Source organism: Condylura cristata, unplaced genomic scaffold, assembly GCF_000260355.1.
Source record: "Condylura cristata isolate star-nosed mole 26May11 unplaced genomic scaffold, ConCri1.0 scaffold00019, whole genome shotgun sequence".
Taxonomy (NCBI): Eukaryota; Metazoa; Chordata; class Mammalia; order Eulipotyphla; family Talpidae; genus Condylura; species Condylura cristata.
Window position 1 is genome coordinate 41,541,730 of NW_004567120.1, and position 23,893 is coordinate 41,565,622.

The 23,893-nt window shown below is 53.2% G+C and overlaps 1 protein-coding gene across 3 annotated transcripts in view; it reads right to left on the reverse strand.

The window, feature by feature from the left end:
- Positions 1 to 2,115: 2,115 nt before the first annotated feature.
- GABRA3 (gamma-aminobutyric acid (GABA) A receptor, alpha 3) overlaps positions 2,116 to 23,893 on the reverse strand; it is a 119,986-nt gene continuing 98,208 nt past the window's right edge. For all 3 annotated transcript variants that reach the window (XM_004685869.2, XM_012727289.1, XM_012727290.1), the window contains 3 exons: positions 18,040 to 18,192; positions 11,900 to 12,111; positions 2,116 to 4,130 (listed from right to left, as the gene is read on the reverse strand). In XM_004685869.2, the coding sequence (XP_004685926.1) occupies positions 3,798 to 4,130; positions 11,900 to 12,111; positions 18,040 to 18,192 (698 nt within the window). In that variant the 3' untranslated portion in view covers positions 2,116 to 3,797. The remainder of the gene's footprint in view (positions 4,131 to 11,899; positions 12,112 to 18,039; positions 18,193 to 23,893) is intronic.

Genomic DNA, 23,893 nt, shown 5'->3' on the forward strand with positions numbered 1-23,893 from the left:
GCTTCTCTAGGCAGTTTGTCGTGAATCCGTCGTGCGACCTGCAGTCTGCAGATCCGCCTCGACGCACTGGCTTGCCTGTTCATTTAGTTGCTGGTTTGTTGTTTTATGCCTCTAAGCTTGGAGTGGCTCGTTGCTCAATGAAAGATGCTTAAAACATGTTAACAGAAACTCTCAGGACAGACAAGATCATTCAGGAACGTAGGAGGCGGGGAAGAGAGGGACTTCAGCTTTTAGGGGGCGGGAGAACTTGAGCTAGAAGAACATGAGAAGCAGAAAATGAGCAGGGGAACAAGGGGGGGCTGTCAGGCCACTGGTCGCGCGGACCCAAGGGCCAGGAGTCGTCAATATGTCAGGCGCTGCTGACAGGTCAAGGAAAGCTGCCTCGAGGTTTCCTAACTGGGCACTTGATGACTGAGCAAGAGCCGCTCCACTGAGAGGCGAGACGAGAGTTAGATTTGAGGCAAGAGGAGCAGGGTGAAGAACTCCAGGGACTGGCTTCAGGCAGAGGGATGCCCCGCGGCCTGTGGCGGGGGATGGGGACAGGTATGTGGGGGTCCTGTGAGGCTTGCTGATTAGCAGAAGTTCAGGGGAGTTCTTCTGAGGCTGTTTTCTCCCCTAAGCTACACCTTTGGAGGAAAAAACAACAGGGGTCGTTTTAGTTCCCAGTCTGTGCCCTTGGCTTACCGGGGCGGGGGTGCTGCCTGGCATCAGCACCCCCCCCAACCCTCTCAATTTGGAATGCAGCTTCTCCCATGCTGGGACTGGGGCTGGGCCACTGGCACCCCATTTATGAGCCCCTGCCATGTGGAGCCCAGCCCAAAGCTAGGTGGGGGGTCAAGTTCAGGAGCTCCCCGAAACGGAGTTTTGCCCCCGCATCCCCAGATTTCGCCTGTGGGCTTTTCTCTCCCAAGGCAATGAGACATGCATATCAGCAGCAGGAATTCTCTGAGGAATCATCATCATCATCACTGAAGTGGTGAAACGGGGCCCATCCGTCCACAGACCCTTTCAGCTCCCCTTCCTGTGTAAGTGAAAACTAGGAAAACACATTTCGCCCCAGCTATCCTCAGTGTCTGTCAAATGCTTTGGAAGCTGCTGGCCCATCTGAATAGGGACACGCGAGCGAGGGTGAGGCCATGGTCTTGCATTGGGCCGGTGTGGGCCCAGCTGTGGTGACAGTGTGGAGCAGAGTGGCTCTGATGTGAGCCTGTGTACTGAAGGGAGACTACGTGTGGCCTGGGGCGAGGCCGGCTCAGCAGCACAGCGATGCAGCTAGGCCGCGTCCTCGGAGGCGCATACCAGTCTGTGCCGCTCTCTGAGGAAAGGCCAGCGCCCCGCTCCACAGGGGCAGGTGCCCCCAGCCTCCCTCCCGCGCGTGCACCGGTCACGTTTCAGGCGGAAGGAAGCCCGCGTGAAGCGCTATTGTTCCTGCCTCCGGTTCTAGGTCTCTGGCGGAGTTCCCTCGACTGCTGTCTTCCAGTCCCAGTTCCGCTTTCATTCTTTCCACCTCCTGCTAGGTCTCTGGAGGGCTCGGTGTTCCCAGCCCAGGCAGCGAGGCCTGGTAGGCATCTTACAGATGATTCCAGACAGGCCAGCAGGGACAGCTGGGGGCTTTGGCAGGAGGCAGTGCCCAGTAACACCTTCCCTGCCCTTCACACTGTAGTGCAAGGAACTGCCAGGTGGCACACGGGCATCCCCGCCCCGAGTGAAAAGCCCAGAGGGCAGTGACCAGGTGGGAAATCTTCGGAAATGACGTAAAAAGAGCGCATCCGTCCTCAGGTGTTCTTTGAGCCGACTCGGGAACTGTATGGGGATCTTATTTCTGGGGCTGTCGCAAGGTTGCCCTTGGCCACCCCTCTGCTCTGTGGAAAGCCCCGCCTCGCCCAGTAGCTGTGCCCTAGACCAGCCTCAGGTATCCGTGGGGAGAGCCTACTGTGTGCTGGGCATTCTGCCAGCGGTTCCAGAACTGCCAGACTGAGCCCAACTCTGGGGCGTACTCTCCGCAGCGCACTGTGGAAAGGCCGCCGGGAGCGTGAGTGTGTGTGTGTGGGGGGAGAACACGATCCTGTCTGAGAAGAGTGACTGAAAAAGGTCTCCAGCCCAAGGACAATTCAGAAAGAGTTTAATAAACAGCCGCTACACATTACACCGAAGCACTGGAAACACAATGTGTACAGGAGCAAAGGTCAGCCTTCCGCTTTATCCTCAAGATGGCCGTTACCTGCCCCCCCCCACCCCCACACTACACTCTTCTATTCATGAACTGACCTACAGACAGTCGGGACGGGCATGCATCATCCCAGCGATGGCAAGGAAGCGGGGCTGGGGGTGGGGAGAGTGGCGGCACTGACAACGGACCCCTCAGGGAGTTCATGGGGGGGGGGGCAGGGAGAGTCTGCTTTCGCGCCATCTGTGGCTTTACCTCGGGCTTCCAGGCCCTTCTGGGCTACTGGCTGGGACTGCCACCTTCCAGCTGCACATGCCCTGGAGGCGTGACTGCCAAGGTCGTCCCTGGCGTGGCCCAGTGTGACACCCTGAAAACCTCTCTGGTGTGCGGCCAAACTTGCATGTGGACCCAGCAGGCATGTGGAGGTTGTGCGGATTCTTAAGTCAAGCTGGGCCAGGCTTCCCAGGATAGGCCTCTGCAGACACTGGTAAGGAGCCTTAGAGTTCGTCAAGCTTCTGAGACTCGCCCATCTGGCGCATAACACATTTGCCATTCTCCCTTACCAATGTCCTTTTGTTCACGTGAAGAGCAAGTGGCTATCAAGTGGCCTGTAGGCAGTAGATGATCAGCCTGAGCTAATGACTAAGCAACTCAAAAATCGACCAGGCTCGGATTCCTCGCCCCGGCAGTGACACCAGTGCCCTGCCAGCCGCCCCTGCTGTGTCAGAGCAAAGGCCTGAGCCTGGCAGGGGACGGAGGCAGCTTTGACTCTCACTTGCGCCAGACTGGAAGCCTCGACTACCAGGCCGAGCCCCCAAGTATCCTGCCCCGGCCAGTGTCTTGTGCTGCTCTGGCCCGGCGGCCACCTTCCCATTGCCAAGCTCTGGCTTAGTAGAGGCTTGTGTAGGCCTTTGGCCTCGATATTTTTGTTTCTGCTTGTCTCTTTTGTAAGAAAGATTTGATCTTTACCCCAGAGTTGGCGGGCAGTAGAGCCCCAATGAAGCCGTGCCCAGCTGACTAGGGGGTCACAGGGTTCAGGAGAAGGGGGCTTCCCAGAGGAGAGGTAGGCTGGACGCGGGGAGCACCAGCCGTCTTGGTTCTATGTGTTTTGGCCCTCTGGGTAGACAAGGGGAGTCCAGCGGCCCCACTAGCCTCAGCCTGTAAAGCGGCGGGGCCTTGGGCCCGCGTTTGGAGGTTTACGCTGGCTGCTGCCTCCGCCACCGGTTCTCATGCCTGCTGGGCCCGCGGCTAAGGAGGTGGCAGGCGGGGCCAGGGGTAGCCCAGCCTCGTGCCCTAGTGCTGCAGAATCTGAAGCTGACCTGCCGGCCGGCCAGCTCCCTGCCACAGGGGGCCGCTCCTGCTGGCCGTGGTGGGCAGAGTGCACGAAAGGCATGCAGTGCCCTGGGGGGGGGGCGCAGGCTAGGTGGGCGACTGGACAGATGGCAGTGTTTGGCTCTGATGGGGCACACTCAGCCACGTTAGGGGACACATCATCGTTTGTGTTGTAAGTCTTGCTGAGAGTCCTAGCTTGGCAGAGCACTGGAAAGAATCCTGAAACACATGAAGGGGAGCCCTGGGGGTTGGGTGCCTGGGTGCTTCCTGGGGCGTACGGCGCTCTGGCTGCTGCCACCTACTGCTTGCGGATCATGCCCTTGATGGCCGTCTCCCGGTTGACGTACGTGGCCCAGTACACCAGGTTGAATATGGCGAAGAGCACAGGGAAGATGATGCGCGAGACTTTGTCGACCTTGCTGACACTGTTGTAGGTCTTGGTCTCGGGGATGTCCTGCACGTAGGTGGTCTTGGGGGAGGCGACGGCAGTCGGGGTGGAGGCGGCACTCGGAGCCGCGGCCTTGGGGATGGTGGAGAACTCGGTGTCCTTGGCCAGGTTGATGGGGTAGGTGGTCCCCACGATGTTGAAGGTGGTGCTGGCTTTCTTTGCCGGGGCTGCTGGTGCTTTTTTCTAAGGGGACAGAAAAAGAAGGGGGGCAAAAAGGTGACTGACTCATGGCACACAGCTCCTGCAGCGGCTGGAGGGAGGGACCGTGAAGTCAGTAGTACCGAGTTGCCAGATTTGAGTGTAGGGCTGAAGATGTTTGCAACCGGGAGACACGGCAAAGTCACTTTGAGCATCAGTTTCTTCACGTGTAAACTGAGGCTCAAAAGATCGGGCAGGGCTATTGGGACGGTCAGATGTGACAGTGGTGGTAGAAATCACTGCAAAACTTTGAAACGCGGGTCTCACGTAGTGTTCTACGTGGTCCTGCGATCTGACTGTCGCAGCAGCCCCAGGAGCGGGGTGATGTGGTTCCCAGTCTGACACATGAGCAGCCTCAGCCTGAGCAGGCTCACACCAGCCGCCCAGGGCCTGTCACTTGAGCTCTTTGTACGCAGTAGGGTACCTTGACCGTCCCCTCTGGCCTGAAGGCAGCAAACGCTGGGCTCGCTGGGCTCGCAGTACCATCAGAACAGCGTCTGCCCTCACGCCCAGCAGGCCTTTCACCCCTGCAGCTGCGGCAGGGGGCCAGGCCTTCCCAGGGCTTTGCCCTTTGGGCTTTTACTTTCTCAGAGCAACAAAAACACACGAGTGGGAAACAGCCTGCGCGTCCTCGCACGCGTGGCCTGTGTCTCCTGGTAGCCACTGTGTGGGGAAGGCGATGATGCTCAGGCCTGGTCAGAAAGAGGCTGAGGAGTTGGAAGGACAAGGGAACAAGCCCTGTCTCAGGCGCTGGCGCTGGGGAGCAGGGACAGGGGCTGGTGAGGCTCTCCCTGCCCAAGGGCACTTCGCTGCCCTCCCTCAGTCTGGCCTCCCGTCCTTCCCCGCCCTACCGCTTTCACTTTCACCCCCTCCTCCAGACCTCGCTGGTCCTCGTAAGTTGTGCCAACAGTGCCCGATGGTCTACTGGTCCACAGTGGCTTGTCCGGAGAGGACGAGGGACTTTGTGGGGGCAGCGCACAGGCTTTCAACCTGAGAGCGGGATTCATAAGTGAACAGAGTAACAGGATGTTCTAGAAGCACTAGAGTTCCTCCTGTCTGAGGCCTGTGTCTCGGAAAGGGGACAGAACTCTGAGGCTTGGAAGAGACTTGTGAGACCTTCACACTACGCGGGACTCCTGTACAGTTAGCACATCCACTGTGGGAACAGACCCCTGCGGCCATGCTTTGCCATCAAGGGACACTTGGCTTGTTTGCCGGCTTGCTTATTAAATCGCTTAGTAATTTCTTTTCAAGCATAAACAAAACAAACTACAAGCAAAACAAAAGGACCCTCAGTTAGAAGCTTTGCGTGGTATTGTAGTCACCTCATTCCCAAGGGCAAATGCTCTCTTTAGCGCCACAGGCACTTTGTATTACAGAGGTGTGGGGAAGCAGCAGCTATTTAATTGCAGATTTCTTAAGTCAGGAAGGGAAATTACCTTCTAATTTCCCTCACCCTTTCCAGCATTTTAGTCAGCCACTGTAATTTTACTGACATTGTGGAAGGGGAGAATCACAGCAGAAGTCACGTCCCGATGACCGGAGACGCTTGCTGGCATTTGTCCCTCTCTGCTGGAGAAATGTCTGTTCAGGTTCTTTGCTTGTTTTGCACTTGGGTGTTTTCTCAGAGTACTGATTTGCCTTTGGCTCCCACGCGGCACCTACCGGCATCACCCGTCACCAGGGACATGCACCCTGACCACAGCAAGCCACCTCACGCCCATTAGGACGCCTGTCACCAATGCAGCACCGCAAGTGTCAGTGAGGACTGTCAGAATGCGCGTGCCCGCTATGGCCGACGGGAAGGCAGTTAAGATTAAAACTACAACTGAAAAATGGCCCAACAACTCCACTCCTGGCTTCCAGCCCCGAAGGTGAAAGCAAGGCTTGGAGAGACATACGCACACGCTGTGTGCACAGCAGCACGACTCCTTATAATAACCAAGAGGTGGGAGCCATGACGTGTCTGTGAGAGACTAAGCGTGTGCGCGCTGTTAGTACCAAGAGCAGCCGCTCGGCCTTAAGAAGGAAGGCGTCCTGCCGCGGTTGCTACCTGGGGGCTCTGGGGGCGCGTAAGCAGCGATGCAGAGACAACTGGAGGTGTGCTGCTGTGAGGGTCAGGCCCGTGGAATTCGAGAGGGGTGGTGATTGCCAGATGGGGGGAGGAGGATTGAGGTCTTGCTTTCTGGGGACAGCATTTCCATGTGGCAAGATGAAGAGTCCCAGAAACTGGCTGCACAAAAATGTGCACATACTTAGTACTACTGAACTGTGCGACCGAAATAATTCACCGGGAAGTTTTCAGGCTCTCTGGTGAGGAAGATTAATTGAATCCATAACAGAAATCTAAGGAAGAAAGCAAGGGCAGCATTCGAGAGGTCCAAGTAACGAGTAGAGCAAGTCTAAAGGAGGCTCTGCAGAGGGTGGCGAGCAGCTGACAGGGGCTATGATGAAGGTGGGAGGGAAGCAACGGCTGGCACCCTCTTCCTGACAGGTGGGAGGGTGCAGTCACTTGGGCCGCATTTGAGGCAAGGCCGGCAGGTGATGGGTGCACCTGAGCCCAGGGCGAAGATCAGTGACCCCCAGAGAAAAGGCCAGTATACAGGAATGTCCCATAAATTTAGAAGGCATTAAAGAAACCAAACTTATCCAAGACTTAGATGGAAGGTGAGCATTTTCTCTAATGAAAAGAAAATGTTATTCTAGAGCATGCCAATAGTCTTATTTGGACCTGTGAAAATGAGCCTAAGAATGACTGTGCTTCCAAATTATATTTAAAAGCGATTCTAATCATATTACTTAATGCTTTATAGAACTACCATTATTTCACATCCTTCCTCATTTTTCCACACTATAGGATTTCTTCCCTCAGGTGTGGTCATCATAGTTCTCCCACCACCAAAATGGACACCCATAATCCTCCCCTTGGTCCACTGAGCTCGCCTCTCCTACCCTCTGCAGGCTTCACATCTGTGGTCAGCTTTCAAGGGCTGGTTTTAAAGCTGGTCTAGTCCTTCGGTTTCTCTGGATTCCGCATCCCAGCCAAACCATGCAGTCTTTGTCTTTCTCCTCTGGCTTATTATTTCACTTAGCTTCATCCCGCCCAGCTCCATCCATGTTGCTGCAAATGGCAGCAGTTTGTTTTTTTGGCGGCTGAGTAGTGGTCCAGTATGAATACACGGGGGTGCAGGTGACCTTTCCAATGACTGTTTTTGTGTCCTTTGGGCAGATACCTCGGCGTGGAATTACTGGGTCACAAGGCAGATCACTTTGTCTTTTGAGGACCCCCGCACTGTCTCCTGGTGGTCCAAGCTACTTCACATTCCCACCAGTGGTGAAAGGTGCCTTTTCCACCGCAGCCTCGCCAGCATGTGCAGATTCAGGGCTTTGCTTTGAAGTGGGCTGTCCTCCGGGCATTGTGCTTCTGACCCTGATCCGCACTTCTCTGGGGCTGGGAACTTTCCCAGTGCTCTCAGAATCTGCATGTCTTTGGAGAGTGCTTGTCCATTTCTGATCCGGCTGTTTGCTTCGCTGAGTTCTTTGTAGATCCTGGATCTCAGCCCCCCACTTTAGAGGTGCGACGTGCAGCTATGCTCCGCCATCCAGCAGGGCGTCTCAGTGTTTCCATCGCTGTCTCTCGCTGTGTACAAGCATTTCCGTTTCATGTAGTCCCAGTTGTGTATCTTCTCCTTCATTTTCTTTGCTGTTGGAGAATCCCGAAGATGTTCCCGAGGTTGTGTCATGGGGTGTCTTCTATGTATTTATGGTCTTACAGCCAAGTCTTTTCATCATTTTGAGTTGATTTCCACGCATGTAGGAGACAGTGCTCTGGCGTCTCTCGCACGTGGCAGCACCATGTTCCAGAGTATCCACTCGCTCCTCTGTTGTAGACTGTCTATAAATAATTTTTAAATGCAGAGAACGGCGTCTTCATGTTAACTTGGGTTTCTTTATAAATTAAAAAATGTAATCGCAGTAACAGTACATAAGTTAAAAACGAGGTCTGATGCCCTCTGCTCAGTGTTTCTTTATAGCTGACATGTTTCCCCTCTAGACCTTCTTTTAGACCACTGCCTTACCCCTGGCTTCTGAAATCCCATAATGATCTGCCCTCTGTGGGCCCACAGGCCACCCTCAGTCTGGAGGTCTGTTCACCTCCTTCCTTTTGTCCTCCCTCACGTGGCAGCCTCAGCTGGACAAACTTGCTGGATTCCTTCCCGGCCTCTCGTCGTCCCGTCTACGCTCTCCAGCTGGTTTCTCATCGCCTTTTAGGGAGATTTCCTTCAGTTTATTTTTCTGCCACTACTGAAACTTTTGTTTTGGCGATTTTTTTTTTTTTAATTTCAAGAGTTCTTCCTCATCCTCTGATTTCCTTTTATGTTGGTATCATACTCTTGTTCTGCGGATGCAATACAGCCACAAATCTAAGATGAAAGGTAGCTTTGTTCTCAAATTCTGATGAATTCTCTAAATTATCTGTTCCTCCACGATGCGCTTTTCTATTTTGCTTTTTTCTTCCTTTGTTTTCGTCTTTGCTGTTCTTCCGCATCAGAGTTTATTCAGCACGCCGTGCCTCGGTATCACTCGGTCACATGCAGGGGTCTGTCAGCCCCGGGGGCCTGAGCCGGGCTGGTTGCGTGGAGACTGCGACTAAGGTCAGTCAGCAGCAGCCATCTTAGGGGGCAGCCTCCGAGATGCCAGAACATAGAAGCGTTTCTTCTGCAGACTTCCAGCTTCTTAAGAATAACGCTGCCCTCTCTGGGGCGTGTACTGCCCATGGGCACGGGGCACACTCCGGTCCGGACCACTTATTGTGCACAGGCTTTTCCTGTCCCCTCCTTGGGCCCCTGCTTTCTTCTCTGCTGTCTAGCTCCTCGAACGCCATGTTTCCCCAGGGTCCTACCTTACTCCAGCTTGATAACTCCGTTCTTACTGTTTCCCTGTGTTCATTCTTCTAAAAATCATGAAACTCCTTTGTCTGACCAAAATCCCTTCTCCAGTTCCCCCGTGCCAGGGCTTGCTTGCTTCCATCTGAGTCTGCTGCTCAAAAGGCGCAGGGAGTAACACACATCGTTGCTTCTCAGAAGCCCACAGTTCGTCTGTTTTCAGGATGCTCTTTCAAGGAAGTCATTTGTCTTCATTTGAAAACAAGGTTTCGCTTCCAGCTACCCCTTTTCCTTTGTAATAGCTCTCCCCACTCTTTCTCTAACGCCTGATCACAGTCCAGGTCAGAAATAATTTTGAAATCATTGATTTTTTTTTTGAAAGTCTCGGACTCAACCAGACTAGCTTTATGAAGCAAAAAAGCTTTAATATAGCTGCTAAAAGAGGAAAAAAACTGAAATAATTGAGATTGAAATGCTGTTACTGCAGTGCGCTTGATTTCTCCCTAGTGGGCTGGTACCTCTCACTGAGGCAGCGCTAGACCAAAGACAGCAGGCTCACATGTGAGGCCCACCTCTGCCTGCACAGGGCTTGTCAAACTGCCTAGCTGCCGCCTTTTAGATGATGCACATAGGTGGGCACTGAGGAGAAACATGCACAGGAGCTTAAGACACTTCTTTTTGTTCTTTCATTCTCAGTCCTGCTTGACACTACAGTCCTGCTTGACAAAAGGGATGGCCATCCCTTTTGACATCTACATCTCTAATCTCTAAACAGTTCATCTAATTAATTCCCACTCTGCCTTCAGACCACCCACGCACCTCAGAAAACACCTACCAAATTTTCCCAAGGCATCCGTAACTGCCTTTCAGATACTTCCACTTAGCCATCATCATGCCCTCCAGACATTTGTCCTTCCTCCACAATAGCCGAACTGGAACCAGGTGCCTTCAACATGGTCCAACCAATACAGAATAAAAGGGGGGCTTAAGACTTTTTCTAGATAGTTCTTAACTCAGATTCAAATCAAGTTTGATTTTCAAGGCTGATGTGAAGTCTCCGTATCTCAGCTTCTTATCTGTAATGTGCACCTGAGGTAAGATTTTCTAGTCCAGAGCCATTTTTTTTAAATTTTTTTTTTGTATAAGCATTCAGGAAGGCCTCCCTGAAACAGAAACAACTATGAATCTACAAGGCTTAGGCGATCATACGGTGTCCCATGAAAAAACTCACACAGATCAAGATACACCTTGAAAAGGCACTGACATTTGTAAATAAAAGACACATTCTAGGCAATAAGATCAAGTCCCTGCTGGGGGCAGAGTGGCAGGCTGCTTTTGGATTTCTGTGTGCCAGCATCAGAGGAGCTGAAGAGAGCACGCAAAGGCTGCGTGACATCAGAGAAGAAACTGACCGTGAGTTAGACAACAGCCCCACTCTGGCACAAGTACGAACCCTGGGGACAGGTGCTCTCACGCGTGCGAGGCAGTCGGAAGTGTGGCCCCCATGGGCCCTTCTTAAACTTTTAGAGGATAGCCTCGCAGTACCTAAGCAATGAATGTAAAAATGGGTAAAGGCCATTTGGAGAACAGAGCTCTTTGAAAGGTAGACTAACTCATCAAGCACAGGAAGCCTGCTGCACGAGTGCACGTAAATGCTCTGGAACTTGACAGCACAGAAACTGTAATGCAGTGAGTGAAGCTGGCTGACAGGGACTAGCAGAGAGAGGGAAGTGTGCGCATGCGCTTGGGCCACACAAGGGTCAGCTGAACCCCCAGCACCGTGTGCGTGGATGTATTTGAAGGACACAGTGGGGACAGCTAAACTACGTATAAGAGCGACCAAAGGCGTCCTGTGGTAGAGCAGATGGAGGAAGTAGAAATATGCTTGTTTTCTCATAATGGATAGCAAGGAGTTAATAAACTAGCTAGCTGAATAGTTGAGAGCTGGTCTAACATCTTGCCAAGTCACTGGTTAGTAGTCTAAGGAATCTAGCTCTTCGTCCAATTTGAAAACTCCTGTCTTTTCCCAGGATTCTCGCGAATGCTGGAGTGTCTCTGCAGCCACAGCGGCTAGTCTGTGGCATCTCTGGCTGCTGTTCGAGACCTAAAGGCTGAAACTCTTTGAAAGCTGCCAAGGACAATAATCTTGATTTCACTATATTCCTGTCTTAAGTCCAGCAACTGCAGTGGGTTTATTGTCTTTTCTTCCTTCCCACCAACCCGAGGGATGTTTATCCCACTTTAGGACTGAGAAGCTGCACGCGGAGGCTGGCTAGTTAGAAAGTAACGCAGGCCCGTCCCTGCTCTCGACAAGTGTGGTCTAGCGAGGGGCGGAGGACCGGCTCTCACACAAGTGAATGCTGTATTGCCAGGAGCATGCTCCCTACCAAGAAAAGCCAAAGCTAGCTGGGTGCTTCTGAAGAGGCTTTGTGGCCAAAATAGCACTTTTATCTGGGTTTTGAGGAGTGAATAGGTATTTACCAGGCAGGAATCTAGAACATTCCAGGTAAAAACTGAATCACTGGTGGGTGATTTTAAGTGATGATAACAATCACTTTGGCGGGCGTGATGGAACATCCTGGAAAGTGGCTCTAAAGAGTGTTCACTGGGTGAAGACATTCCACACTGTCTTCCTTGAGTCCGAGTCTGCACTTTGCTCCCCATCACCAGCAGCCACCCTCCAGGCCACCCGCCCTCCAGCGAGCGCTCCCGCAGCTGAGAGGCACTCCCGTCGAGAGCAGGATTGGTGACCCCAGTGAGGAGCGCACAGCCCCGGCCAGGTGGGCGCAGGCTGCAGGCTTCTCACTCCTGGTTCCAATCCTGGTCTGTCAAAGAGGGCCTCCCAGCCTCGACTGTCACTTGGCTCACCTTCATCTCCAGGGCCTCAGGCACCTTCTTGCCTTCCCAGGCCCAGCTCCGCTTGGTGAAGTAGTTGACAGTGGCGAACTCAATCAGCGCAGAAAATACGAAGGCATAACAGACGGCTATGAACCAGTCCATGGCCGTCGCGTACGCCACTTTAGGCAAGGAGTTTCTGGCACTGATACTCAGCGTGGTCATGGTGAGCACAGTGGTGACACCTGGGGAGAGGACAACCAGCCGTCACTGGAGACCTCGTACCCCACAAGGCCTCGCTCCCTCCAGGAGAGGTGGCACTGAGCCCGCTTCATAGCACCCCTTGCAAGGAAAGCCACAGGATGTCACCGAGTGCCTCCCTGGGTGACAGCAGGCCACCCCTCCGGCCCAGCCAGTTTCCTGTGGCTTCCAGAGCACAAGGCTACGGGCCTGTTTCACTGTGAGAAATGACAGTAACCTCCGCCAGGCAGAAGCCGCTGCTCGCTCCTCGCCAGCAGAGAGACGGCGCCGCCTCCAGACAGCGCCGCCCCGAGCCTGCGGTTCCCTTCTGAGCAGTCCGGAACAAAGCCCAGCACTCGGACGGGGCACGACTTAGTAAGGCCTTCACTTCCCTCGTCCCAGACATGCTCACAAGGCCGCTTCCCCAGCCTCGGCCCTGCTGAGCCCCATGAAGCACCCACACTCATCCAAAATATTGTTTTTGCACAACCAGAGCTTATTTTTAGATGACTCAATTCTTGGTGATGCTACTTGATCTAAATGTAACATGCCTGGTTATCCACATGTAGATTCTCGTCGCTGTTTCCCTAACCTTCCTGTTGTGGTTTAACGACGAGCGCATCAGGCTCAGAGCGGAAGGCCCATGCGCTGGCTGTGCAGCCCGCAGTGAGGGGCCTTAGCCCACGCCAGCTCAGTTTCATTGCTTGTGAAAGAAATGTGGGGGATAATGTCAGACTCGGCTTTGGGGGAGGGGTCCAAGGAGATGATACCACAGAGTCTGCAGCACAAGGCCTTGCAGAAAATAATCACCCACTAAATAGTAGCTTGAGATCAGTGCTGTCGTCTGTACCAGTGGCGACTACTGTCCTAGTGACAAAATCCGTAGCATACACCCACCCTAGGAGCTTGCCTGTGCCAGTCACTTCCTTTGTATCTTGGGCAGTTTCCTTACTCTGGGTGCTGCCAATGTCGCCACCCGTGAGTACCCCCGGACACGCTGCTCCAGGTTCGGACAAGGGTGGAGAGCCCAGGCCTGGTCAGTCTGCCCAGTGTGCACCCGGCCAGCAGCTGGGCAAGTGGGCTAGAAGGAAGTCCTGGTGGGGTGACATGTCAGAGAAGAGCAAGCATGCCACGGCCCGCTGCCTGGTAGCTACGAGCGCACCAGCCACGGGGCCCTCAGGCTCCAGTGCCCGCCCACAGCCGGCTTCTCCTGAGTACCTCGCTGTCATGCATCTGCTACACAGGTGAAAAACCCAGGCCAGAAATCACTTCAGACAGAGACCTAAAGGAACAGCTTCGCACAGATGCGGGAGCAGAGGCGTGTCGCAAGCCCAGCCCGGAGCCAGCCCTGGTTGGCGCTCCCGGAGATGAGCCAGGCCTCAGGGCACCTGGCCACACTGCGCAGGAAGAGATGAGTCACCTCACTCAGCGCGCACCCTGGAGCGCGGCGAGGGCCGCCTGGTGACATGAGCACTCTGCCGATCTCCAGAGCGGTCTAGAGCCCTGGTCCCGAGGGTTTAATTAGCCTGTCGTCCCATGAAGAGCTCCCAGTAGCCACGCCTGCTAGGGCTCTCAATCAAGTACCCGCGGCTGCACCAAGACAGGCTTGGCATTTTAAATCTATCCAGGCCTGCCTGCCGCCCACGGTTGGAGCTTCTTCAAGAAAGTTTTTTTTTTTTTTGGTGACTGCTCAACCTCACTTCTTTGGCTCACATCTGTGCTAGCCTACGTCTGTCCCACCAAGCCAAGAGCTGACTAGTTTGCCTCTGCCTCTGCAACCCTGGACACAAGACCTGGCACGGGGGAGCCCGCTGGTGTGTGCGAGCAGTGCAGCGTGTATTTGCCCTGGGTACCGATCACCGCCAGTGAGGTGTGCTTACACCCCTTTCAGTATTGGCTGCTGTGCGCTCGCCGAGTCTGGCACGAGGGGTACCCCACCACCAAACAGGGCCGTCGCTCTGCCTGGAGACGCCCAGCGCTAATCCAACACGAGCACCGTCAACTCAGGCGCCACCACACAGGCGATGTGTAGTGACTCGCCGTTCAGGCTTCAGACAGCCGTGTGAAGCAGGTTTCTGAGCAGAACTCAGCCTGCTCCTCCTCGCCAGCTGCCTTCTCGCAAGTTCTCCCACTCCCATCACGCTGCTGTAAAAAGGCAATTCACCTCTGTTCCCAGCCTGCCTCTGAATGCGCGCCCCTCGTTTGAGCTGAACAGAATGGAGCTCTCGTTCCTGTCGGCTATACCTTTTTGGTTCTCAAAAGGCGGCTCATCACTACTGTCATCCAAAAAAGACAGAAAAAGCCTCTCTCCTGGGGGTGAAGACAGCTTCAATGGGTCGCTCTCAAGAGAAACCCCCTTTGCCACTCTATTTCTCAACCTTCTCAGCCTCGCTGTTAAGTCTGCTTCCCGCAGATGACACCAGTTCCCGTCGAGTGCTGCAGACGCGGCGTGCCAAGCAGGCAGAGATTTGCGGTCCGGATGTTGGGTAGGGCTGGGGCCCCAACCAGCAGGCAGCGCCTGTGAAGACTCCCCTGCAAGAGCCCTGTGAACTCACTCAGCCCAGGTGCCGCCAGTTGTAAGGTTCTTCCGTGCTAACAGGCCTTTGCTAAACAGAATCCGGAGGGTCTCGGCTCCCTTCCTGTGCTGCTCTCAGCTCATCCTGTGGTTTCGCGGCAGTTTTTCGCCGACTGCACTGAGCTAAGGTGTCTGTTCATCCATTCATATGTTGATGGTCATCTGGGCTGCTACAGTGTCTGACTCTTAGCAGCAGAGCTGCCGGCAGGCAGGCTCGCACACAAGTGTCTCTCCGGGTAGAGGGGCCACCATCAGCATGCTGTTTCCTTGACGTGAGGACGCCACACGGCTTCCTGCAGCGCCCATGCCTTGTAACAGTCCGGCAGGGGGATGTGTGAGAGCCACATGTGTAATGTAGACGTACATTATTTTCATTCTCTTGAAGTGTGTTTCACACATCCCTTCCGGCATTATTTTTCTCTTGCTTGGAGAACTCCCATTCACGAGTATCTGTGATAAAGAATGTTGTCTGAAAGTGTCTTCATTGTTTCTGTGAAGTCAGTTTCTAGAAACTGACTTCACAGAAAAATAAAGTTTTTCTTTATTTTCAGGTGTTTCATTATAATTCTGTTTCCATGTCTTAATTTATCCTCTTGGGTTCGCAGGACTTGTTGAATTGTGGCGATGGTCCCACATGATCTCTGCAAAAGCTGCTTCAGTGCCAGCCTGCCTCTCTTCTCCCTGTAGGGTTCCAAGCAGATCTGCCGCACACTCACTGAAGAACTGTCCTTTCTCTCGTACATCTCATACCTTTTACCTTTCTGGGCTTCACAGTCAGGACTTCCTTCCGGTGCCGGGGTTCTCCCTGCCACTGAGCTTCAGATCCACGTTCTTGTTTTAGAATCGCCAGCGAGCCTGCTGTCATACTTAACATGCTGGAAATCTCATGTTTCTTTTCTCCACCTAAACGTATTCGGCACAGCTACTTGAAAGTTTGCTAACTCGGGTTCTCTGCCGCCCTGGAGGTGCTTTTAATTAGGTCTTGATCTACAGTCATGTAACCACTGCCCCAATCAGGACACGGAGCCCCGCCGGCAAGCTCCGTAGGCCGCTTCTGGTCAGCCTGCCACCTCGGGGAAGCGCCACTGCTGTCTCACGCCCTAACCTCGCTTTGCCTGTTGTGGGAGTTCGCATACGCAGAACCATACAGATTATTTTGTGTCTGGGTTCTTAGCTTTCCACACGTCTGAATGTGCCAGTAAGATGCTGAGGGACGGCTGTGTGCTTTCCAGGTTGCAGCTTGGACGGGACAAGCAGTTGTGGCCATTTTCACACCTGCCTTCGCTGGGCACATTTGCTCTCCTTTCACTTGGAGGTGCGCCTAGGAGTGAAGTACTGAGACATCAGGGACACAGGGCCTCCCTCCACGGTTACTCCACTTTACGGCCTCGGCAGCACAGCTCCTCGGCCGTCAGTCTTTCATTCCGCACTGACATTTATGATGTGTTCTCGCCATCACTTGTCATTTTAATTTGCATTTCCCTGATTTAAAATGCTATTTTAGGTGCTTATGGTGTTTGTTTATACACACACGGTGAAACGTCTATTCATGCCTTTTTCCAGTTTTTAAAACTGGAGTCTTAGTGTTTTATTGTTAGGTTGCAGGAGTCTTTATTTCTGGAGTAGATGCTTCGTCCGATCTGGACATGTATGAAATTTATTCTTCCAGTCCTGGGCTGGCCTTTTTTTATTTTCTTAATGTTACCCTAGATGAGGGAAAGTTTTTCATTTTGATCCAGTCCCATTTATTCTTTTTCCTTCAACGCCATTATTTCTGTGTACCGAGAAGGCTGCAAAGAGCCCGCTCGTATCGAGTTCTAAGAGCACCGCGTTTGTAGCTTCTGTATTCAAGGCCGCGGTCAACCCCAGCCTCACCGGCCCGGCGGGTCGGCTTCCCTTCACATTGCACCAGCACCGCTCTCTCTCAATTTCTGCCGCCTCCTCCCCACTCCTGCCACCGAGCAAGCTCCCTCACACGCACACTGGCTCCTCTGGATGCTTGGCCCTACGTAAACGCTGCGTTTTCCAAGTGGAAGGTTCTGACATCGGTGCAGGTGGAGTACATGGGAACTCTCAACTCTGAGGAGGACAAATTTGAATTAAAAAAAAATTCATCAGGAATCCTATATTCTACACAATGTGCGGGCTAACACAGACATATTTCCTTCTTGTCTCCATGCACTGGTGACTGTTGTTCCAGTGTGGTACTGGATTTATTTTTGCAGCAGATCCTTCTTTTGTCTTCTTGGGGCTTATGTAACAAGAGCCGCAAGTATGGTGGCAGAGGCCACTTGCTGAAGTCAAGGTGACAGCCCCGTCTCACAGACAGTACCCACCGCTGCCTCATTGGCCCAAGGGCCCCCTTTCTCCCGTTCCTGGCCACACACGGACCTTCCAATCACTCCTTTTTCTTCATCATGTCGCTGTCAGCTGCGCTGCTCCCTTTCCAGGGGCAGAGGTGCTGGCATTCAGGCCCTCCAGGCCCCCTTCCTGTCTCTGGACGCTTAATGTACTTAGTCCACACATGCGAAGCCCCTTTAGCGGTTCAGGGTAATGTTCACAGGTTCCAGGGGCGAGGGTGTGGCTAATTTTTTAAAGGCCCTGTCTGTGCCTTTAACACAGGCCCAAAGTCGCCTGTGTCGTTCACCAGAACCGGTCATCCATGCACATCTCGCGATGGCATCACATCTCTTTCCTTTTACCAGTTGGGCCCTTGAATATTTCCTTTAATTTGGTATAAGCCCGGATCTTAAAAAGAGTGCTTTCTAATATTTTGAAGAGGAAGATTTTTCAGGGGATCAAGTCTGTTATATTTCCAAACTTGGGCACCTGCAACCTACCCTGTCCTTGTCGGTAGAAGTTGCCTTCACTGGAAGTCACGAGCTGTCACCGACCAAAGGACAGCTGTGGTGGCCCAGCCTGCACCCAGTGGCTCTCCCGCTGGCACCTGTCTTTCCACTGCCCGCCTGTGTGGGGCCTAGCACGTCTAGGTGTGTGCCTCCCAGCCCTGACCTCGGGCCGCAAAGACGGCAGATCGAGTTTTATATGTTTTAAATCTCTCCTTAGGCACCGGGAAAGTTAAACTATACTGCAGAAGCCTTCAAAGTCGGTGGCGCTTTCAGATGATTCATACTTTCAAAAGAAGCTAGAGGAAAAACAGCAGACACCCATGCCACAAAGGTAAGTCAGCGGCGAGAAGGCCGGTTGCCAGCCTGCAGCCACCTTGTCCTGGCTCTGCGCCTGTGCTTCCTTGCTGAGAACTGCGGGCAAGACAGGCCCGGGCTGGGTGGCGGCCTCCCCTCCCCTCTGCATGTCCCGCACAAGGCCCATAGTCCTCCCACCTACCCGCAGCACTCACCGAAGACCGTGCGGGCGGGGACAGACTCTCTGTTGAGCCAAAAAGACACCTGTGACAGGATGACAGTCATGATGCACGGCAAGTAGGTCTGGATCACGAAGTAGCCAATTTTCCGCTTCAGGTGGAAGTGGGTTGTCATGACGACGTATTCCCCTGGAGAGAGAGAGCAGGTGGATGCGCCTGGATAAGCACTGGGGGACCAAGGTGGGCCCCGGTTCCGTCCGCGCAGCTCCTACCCTCACACCCAAAGCAAGTTGTGTTGGGGCCTCTGGGAGCGCCAGGACGTGCCCTCAGCCACCAGACAGGTGAGTGCTGCGCCTTGGTGGCGGTCGCCGCCTCCCACCACCATGCGCTAAGCCATCCCAGCCCGTCGAGGGGTCTCGGCCCCCTGGGGCAGTCTTGGCAGCTCTAAGTCACGTTCTGTCTTGACTTTGCCCGAGACACCGCTGGCTTTCTGTGTCTCAGAGTAGAGCCCCAACCCCTCGGGGTCCCCGAAGGCCCACGCTGCCTGCGCCACTACTCCCTTCAGTTGAGACCCCTCGCTCCCCGCCCCCCTCGCCTGCATTTGCTTCTGGCAGGTCCCCCCAAGGAGGCCGCTTCCTGCCCACCTCCCTTGGTACTAAACCCACATGGATGGGTTGCAGACCCCCCAGCAAGCTCACACATGAGCTACTCACAACGACGGAACCTTGCTTCTCAGTTTTTCACTTCTGTCCTTCCCGCCCGGCCCTCTCCACGAGGCGACACTGGGGGTTATTTGTAATGATAGTGTTGGGCTTGAATTAGCTAGTTTTCCTGCTTCCCTATCTTACTCTAACACCCCTAATTCTTATTTATTGTATTGGATAATATATTTAATGGGAAATATCTAACATAAAATACAGTAAATATCATCAACTAGCTATAATCTGTAGTCTAGAAAGCCAAGCGAGTTAACTTGTCAAAAACTTACCAAATCAACCATGTGTTATAAATAACTGAATATATTGTCTTCAATCTTCTCCCTGTCTAGCTTTTTCTCCAATTTCTATCTTGCTGTCTACTCTGAAAACTCAGCAATCAACATCCACGTGATGGTGAAACGAGTTTCCTGGCTCTCTATCCCACCACAAAAATGCATATTATCTACAGACAACGCCAGCTGGGTAAAGAATCTGAGCCAGAGACTAAGGCTGAAGCATCACAAGCAGAATGATCACTTGAGAAAGGCGAGAGAAACATTCCTCTTTGCCATGATCCTCCCTGCCCTAGAAGATCAGCTCTGGGTATGTTTTCCCCAGATGCTGGAGAACATTGAGCTTCCCAGGACTCCCCTGCAAATCCACTCCCCCTCACGGGCAACCCCAGAGGAATTGGCACTTGGGGACATCTGGCTCAGGGGTTGCAGCTTGTAGCCACGAGTGCACGGAGGTCTGGCCAGGCACCTGACCCCTGCCAGCTGCCAGGACTGATTAGAGTCTAGCCAACTCAGAGCATGGCCTGCAGCCCAGCCGACAGGTGAGCTGTGCGGGGCAGGACGCCCTGCCTCCTACAGCCACCGGAATGGTGAGTGCAGGGGTTCAAAATCCATCCGCCTGGACACCTGTCAGAAGGGTCACTGCCAGGTCTCCCCCACATCACCTGGGAAGTAACACCTAAGGGCCACCCTAACATGCAAAGCAACAGCTAGTCCCACCTCCCACAGAGCTCCTGGGCCCGCTCTGGACAGCAGACTGTGATCCAGCACCTCGTGAGGAACAGCCTGACCAGGTGGCTGTCTCGGACAGGGACGGGCTCACTGACAACACAGCTCCCAGCGAAGGAACAACAACCCTGGATAAGGGGACAACGTGAGGCGTGAATCCTGCCTGAAGAATGGGCGCCCGCCGAGCCTCCTTAAACTAGCCCAGAAAACTGAAAAGAGGACACCCCCAAACTCGTTTTAGAAGGCTAGCATCACCCTGACACCTAAACCAAGTGGGGACCAGGGGGTGACAGGCCAGGATCGCCAAAGAGCACAGGTGCGAACACTCGCAACAAACGCGGGGCCGCGGGGTTCAGCTGCTCTTTGAGCTTGGTCTGGAATGCAGGGAGGGCTCAAGTCAACAATAGGCTGGAGGACAGGATGTCACACGGTGAGCACTACAGGACAGCAGTGGACAAAACAACGTCCTGCTTCGGTACAGAGCTCGGTCATTGTCGTGTAAAGAATGTAGCACAACACAATAAATGCAGCGTATTCCCAGCCCACAGCTGAAGTCACACTGAATGGGCAAAAACTGATACAGGCCTGGGAGTCCCAGAAAGAGCAAGTAGGCATATATTAGGGACATAGTAACCCCCAAACAGAGCTGCTTGCAGATGGCGTCATAGATAGCCTTAAAAAGGCCACTAAAAATAAGTTCAAGTTCAGCAGGGCTTCGGTCTACAAAGCCAGCACACAGAAAACACTGGCACTTCTAGATACTGCCAACATATTTTCTAAAACAGAAAGAAAGAAAACAGCCCCATTTATACACGTTCAAAAAGATGATTATAAATACTGATAGCATCAGTAAAATACTCAAGCTGGTGAAAGATGCGCATACAGAAAACAGCAGCACATTGCTAAACTAAACTGAAGGCAGCACAAATACTCGGACGCTTACAGACAGCCTCCACAGCATCACAAACATCTTGACGCTGGCTTTGGTGCCGAGTTGTGACACCAAAAGCGCCGGCTGCCACGGGCAAAGACGTGGAAGTGCATCCAGGTAACAGCCTTTCGCGGAGCAGAGAACCATCAGCCAAACAGGCAGCCTGCAGATGGGCCCAAACACTTGCAAAGCATGCATCTGAAAGAGGTCGCAGCCGACCTACATACGACCTACATACATACGGAAGCCCACAACTCAAAAAGGAAAGACGCCGCGGGAGCAGGAAGGGCGCCCTCGGCACGCGTCATGGGGAAGCGCGATGCAAAAGCCACAATGAGCTGCACCTGCAGAACGCAGGTCGTAGATGGCCTTGCGCGTGTGACACAGCTTCTCGAACGAACACGGGCTCTTCCTTCCCTTCCCTTCCCAGCCTCTTCTCTGCCAGAGTGAGAACTGAAGCTCTGATCAGACGGGAAGATGTTTCCCAAGTTCCCCATCCAGTTCCCTTCCTGTGTCTCAGCTTGTTAAGCACCAGCTGTGTGGTGGGTGACATAGTCTAGGGTACAACGTAAAACATAGTGCATATTTATTCACAAATAAATTCTAATGTGTGGCTCCGAAATACAGAAGTTTAGCAAATGAGTGCTTCACAGAACTGAACATATTTGTGTAAAATGCACCCGCTCTCTCCCCTTCCGCACCCCCACCGGCTGGCTCCATCTGCGCCTTATTAAGAAGAACGACCCGTTAAGTGGCTTGGGCAGTTTCCCCTGCTGTTCGCTCTAGCCTGTTAAGTTCCATCAGGTTAAGTGTGAAATATTTGTGAATACAATGTAAAACACGTTCACAATCTGCTAGTTGCCAGGGCTGTAAAAGACACAAAAGAGCTTCTATGCTACCTCGGCCAAATAATTCATTATGCTTTGCCAGTGCATAGATTTTCTTAAATTCAAATGGAGTATTTTTCCATCTGTCCATCTGTTTCTAATTTATCTCCCCTCCTGAACTTTCCTCTGCCTCTGACTTGTCTGTCTCTTACATTTGCTGTTTATTGCCAGGTGGCCAAAGAAAGATGGAGAAATAAGACTTTGCATTAATTTTCTAAGAGTGATTTGGATGCACAAACATTTACCAAATGAGGACAGAGGGAGTCAGAGTTGAAATAGAAAATCTTGTTAACCACTAGCCACAGATTGTGAAGGAATTTAATTAACTTATTTAACACACGTTTGAATCTGCAACCCACAAGCTGGAACTCTCTGCTTCAAATTACCTCATACAGACAACGGACAGTGTCCAGCCAGAAAACCACTCACATAAAGCAGACCACCCAGGAACTGCAGGTCTTTCCATGGCCCAACTTTCTGCTCATAATAAGCTGGACCCCCACATAGATGAGCATTAGCAAAATTCAGGAATGAATGCCCATAGCTTGGTGTTAGTGGAAGCAATGTGCCTACGCGCAAGGTCCTATTTACTGACAAATGGGCACTCCGTGGGAGGGTGCCAGCGGGCACATAGCCAGAGCTCCCTCCAGAACAGCCATCTCACTTCCACTTCAAGTAGCCGTGGTTACCCCGTACCAATATATATCCCCAGGCAGCTCAGGTTCCTGCGCTTGCTCTGTCCACGCCATAGTATATCCTGTAGCTATTCCCCGCTGCACAGTACGGCAAGAACTTCCTATGAGCCCACCCCAGGGAGGTAACTGAATATGTTACAATTTACGCACACAGTTCAATAGTGAATCTAAATTTACTTTTGCCCATGGACACAACAAATCCACAAATAAATATGGATTATTTACTCAAAAGTAACCCGAGAGCTAGATAAACAATTTCTGAGCACAAAAGAGTAAAAAGGCAGCAGCATCGAGAGGCAGGAGAGGGAACCCTCCTCCTAGACTGGGACTGAGGGAGAAACCCCGCCAGAGGCCCAACCGTTCACATCCGGGGGTGGCAAAGGTGGGACTACAGGAGAGACCCTGGGTTCCTGACACTTAGGGCCCGTGAGAAAGCAGCCCAGGAGAACCAGAGCGGCACGGAAAGGATCCGGTGTGGTGACACCGGTCGGCAAGCACCCCAGTCTTAGACAGAGACACCCCGATGACCACCCTCATGGGGTCTGCCTGCCTGACAAACTAGGGGCCGGCCCCTGCACATGCGGACGGCAGGGCTGTTGTCATGGAGCTGTCCCTCTGTCTTACTGAGCCTGTGGCGACCCCCACGAGATCGCTGCCGACACAGTGGCACAGCCGAGTGCCAGCCAGCCGAAAGGAAAGATGGAGAGTGGCTGTTTCCAACAAAATGGAAGGAGGGACTTACGTAAAGTAAATCAGAAGAATAAAAATAACCAGACACTTACATCGCAGCTAGTTTGCTGCAGCGAGATCCAACTACTGGACATGCACAGCACAAGGGCTCTCAGGTTAAGGCTGGGGAGAAGGGGGCGCACAGGCGGCAGCCGGCGCGGGGCAGCCACCGGCATTCAACACAGCGTCCTCTGACCCAGAACCCGCGGACCTTGCAGACTCAGAGCTGCGGCGGCAGCGCGGCCAGGGGCTGTGAGCAGCCCCCCTGCACAGAGCACACCGAGGCCCAGGGAAGGGAGGGACCCAGAAAACCGTGTTCCCACAGACGCCTGGACAGCATCAAGATGCGTCATAAGCACAGGGAGGGCTCCCAGAAGGGCAAGAGAAAGCGCCAACAAAATGAGGTGAGGAACTGATGATTGAAAGCTTCCCCGGTCTGGGGAAAAGCTTAGACATTCAAGTGCAGGAGGTCCAGAGAGTTCGAGTGCCAGGACCCCAAAGCGGCCGTACCAAGGCCCATTAAAATTAAAATGCTGCCGGTTAAAGACAGAATCTTAAAAGCAGAGGCAGGAAAAAAAAAAAAAACAGCTTTCCTCATGCAAAGGAAACGCCACAAAAGCTCTTAGTTCCTTTTTCCCCTACAGAAAATGTGCGTTCCAGAGTTGCTGAACGCAAGAAACTTCCCAGCAGAATTGTACTCCGGGAGGGGCATGGGCCAGGACCCAAGGGGAGAGCAACAGCTTCCCAGGAAAGCAAAAGCCCCAGGGGCTCGCCAGCAGCCGGCCGGCTCTGCAGGCCGGGTAGACACCTGTACAGCAGCAGGCCGCCACTGAAATCAGGAAGCGAGGAAAAGGCGCTGAGAAAGGTGAACGCGATCACGGCAGCTGGCCCAGCAGCTGTGAGACCCAAACAGGAAATGAACTAGAGC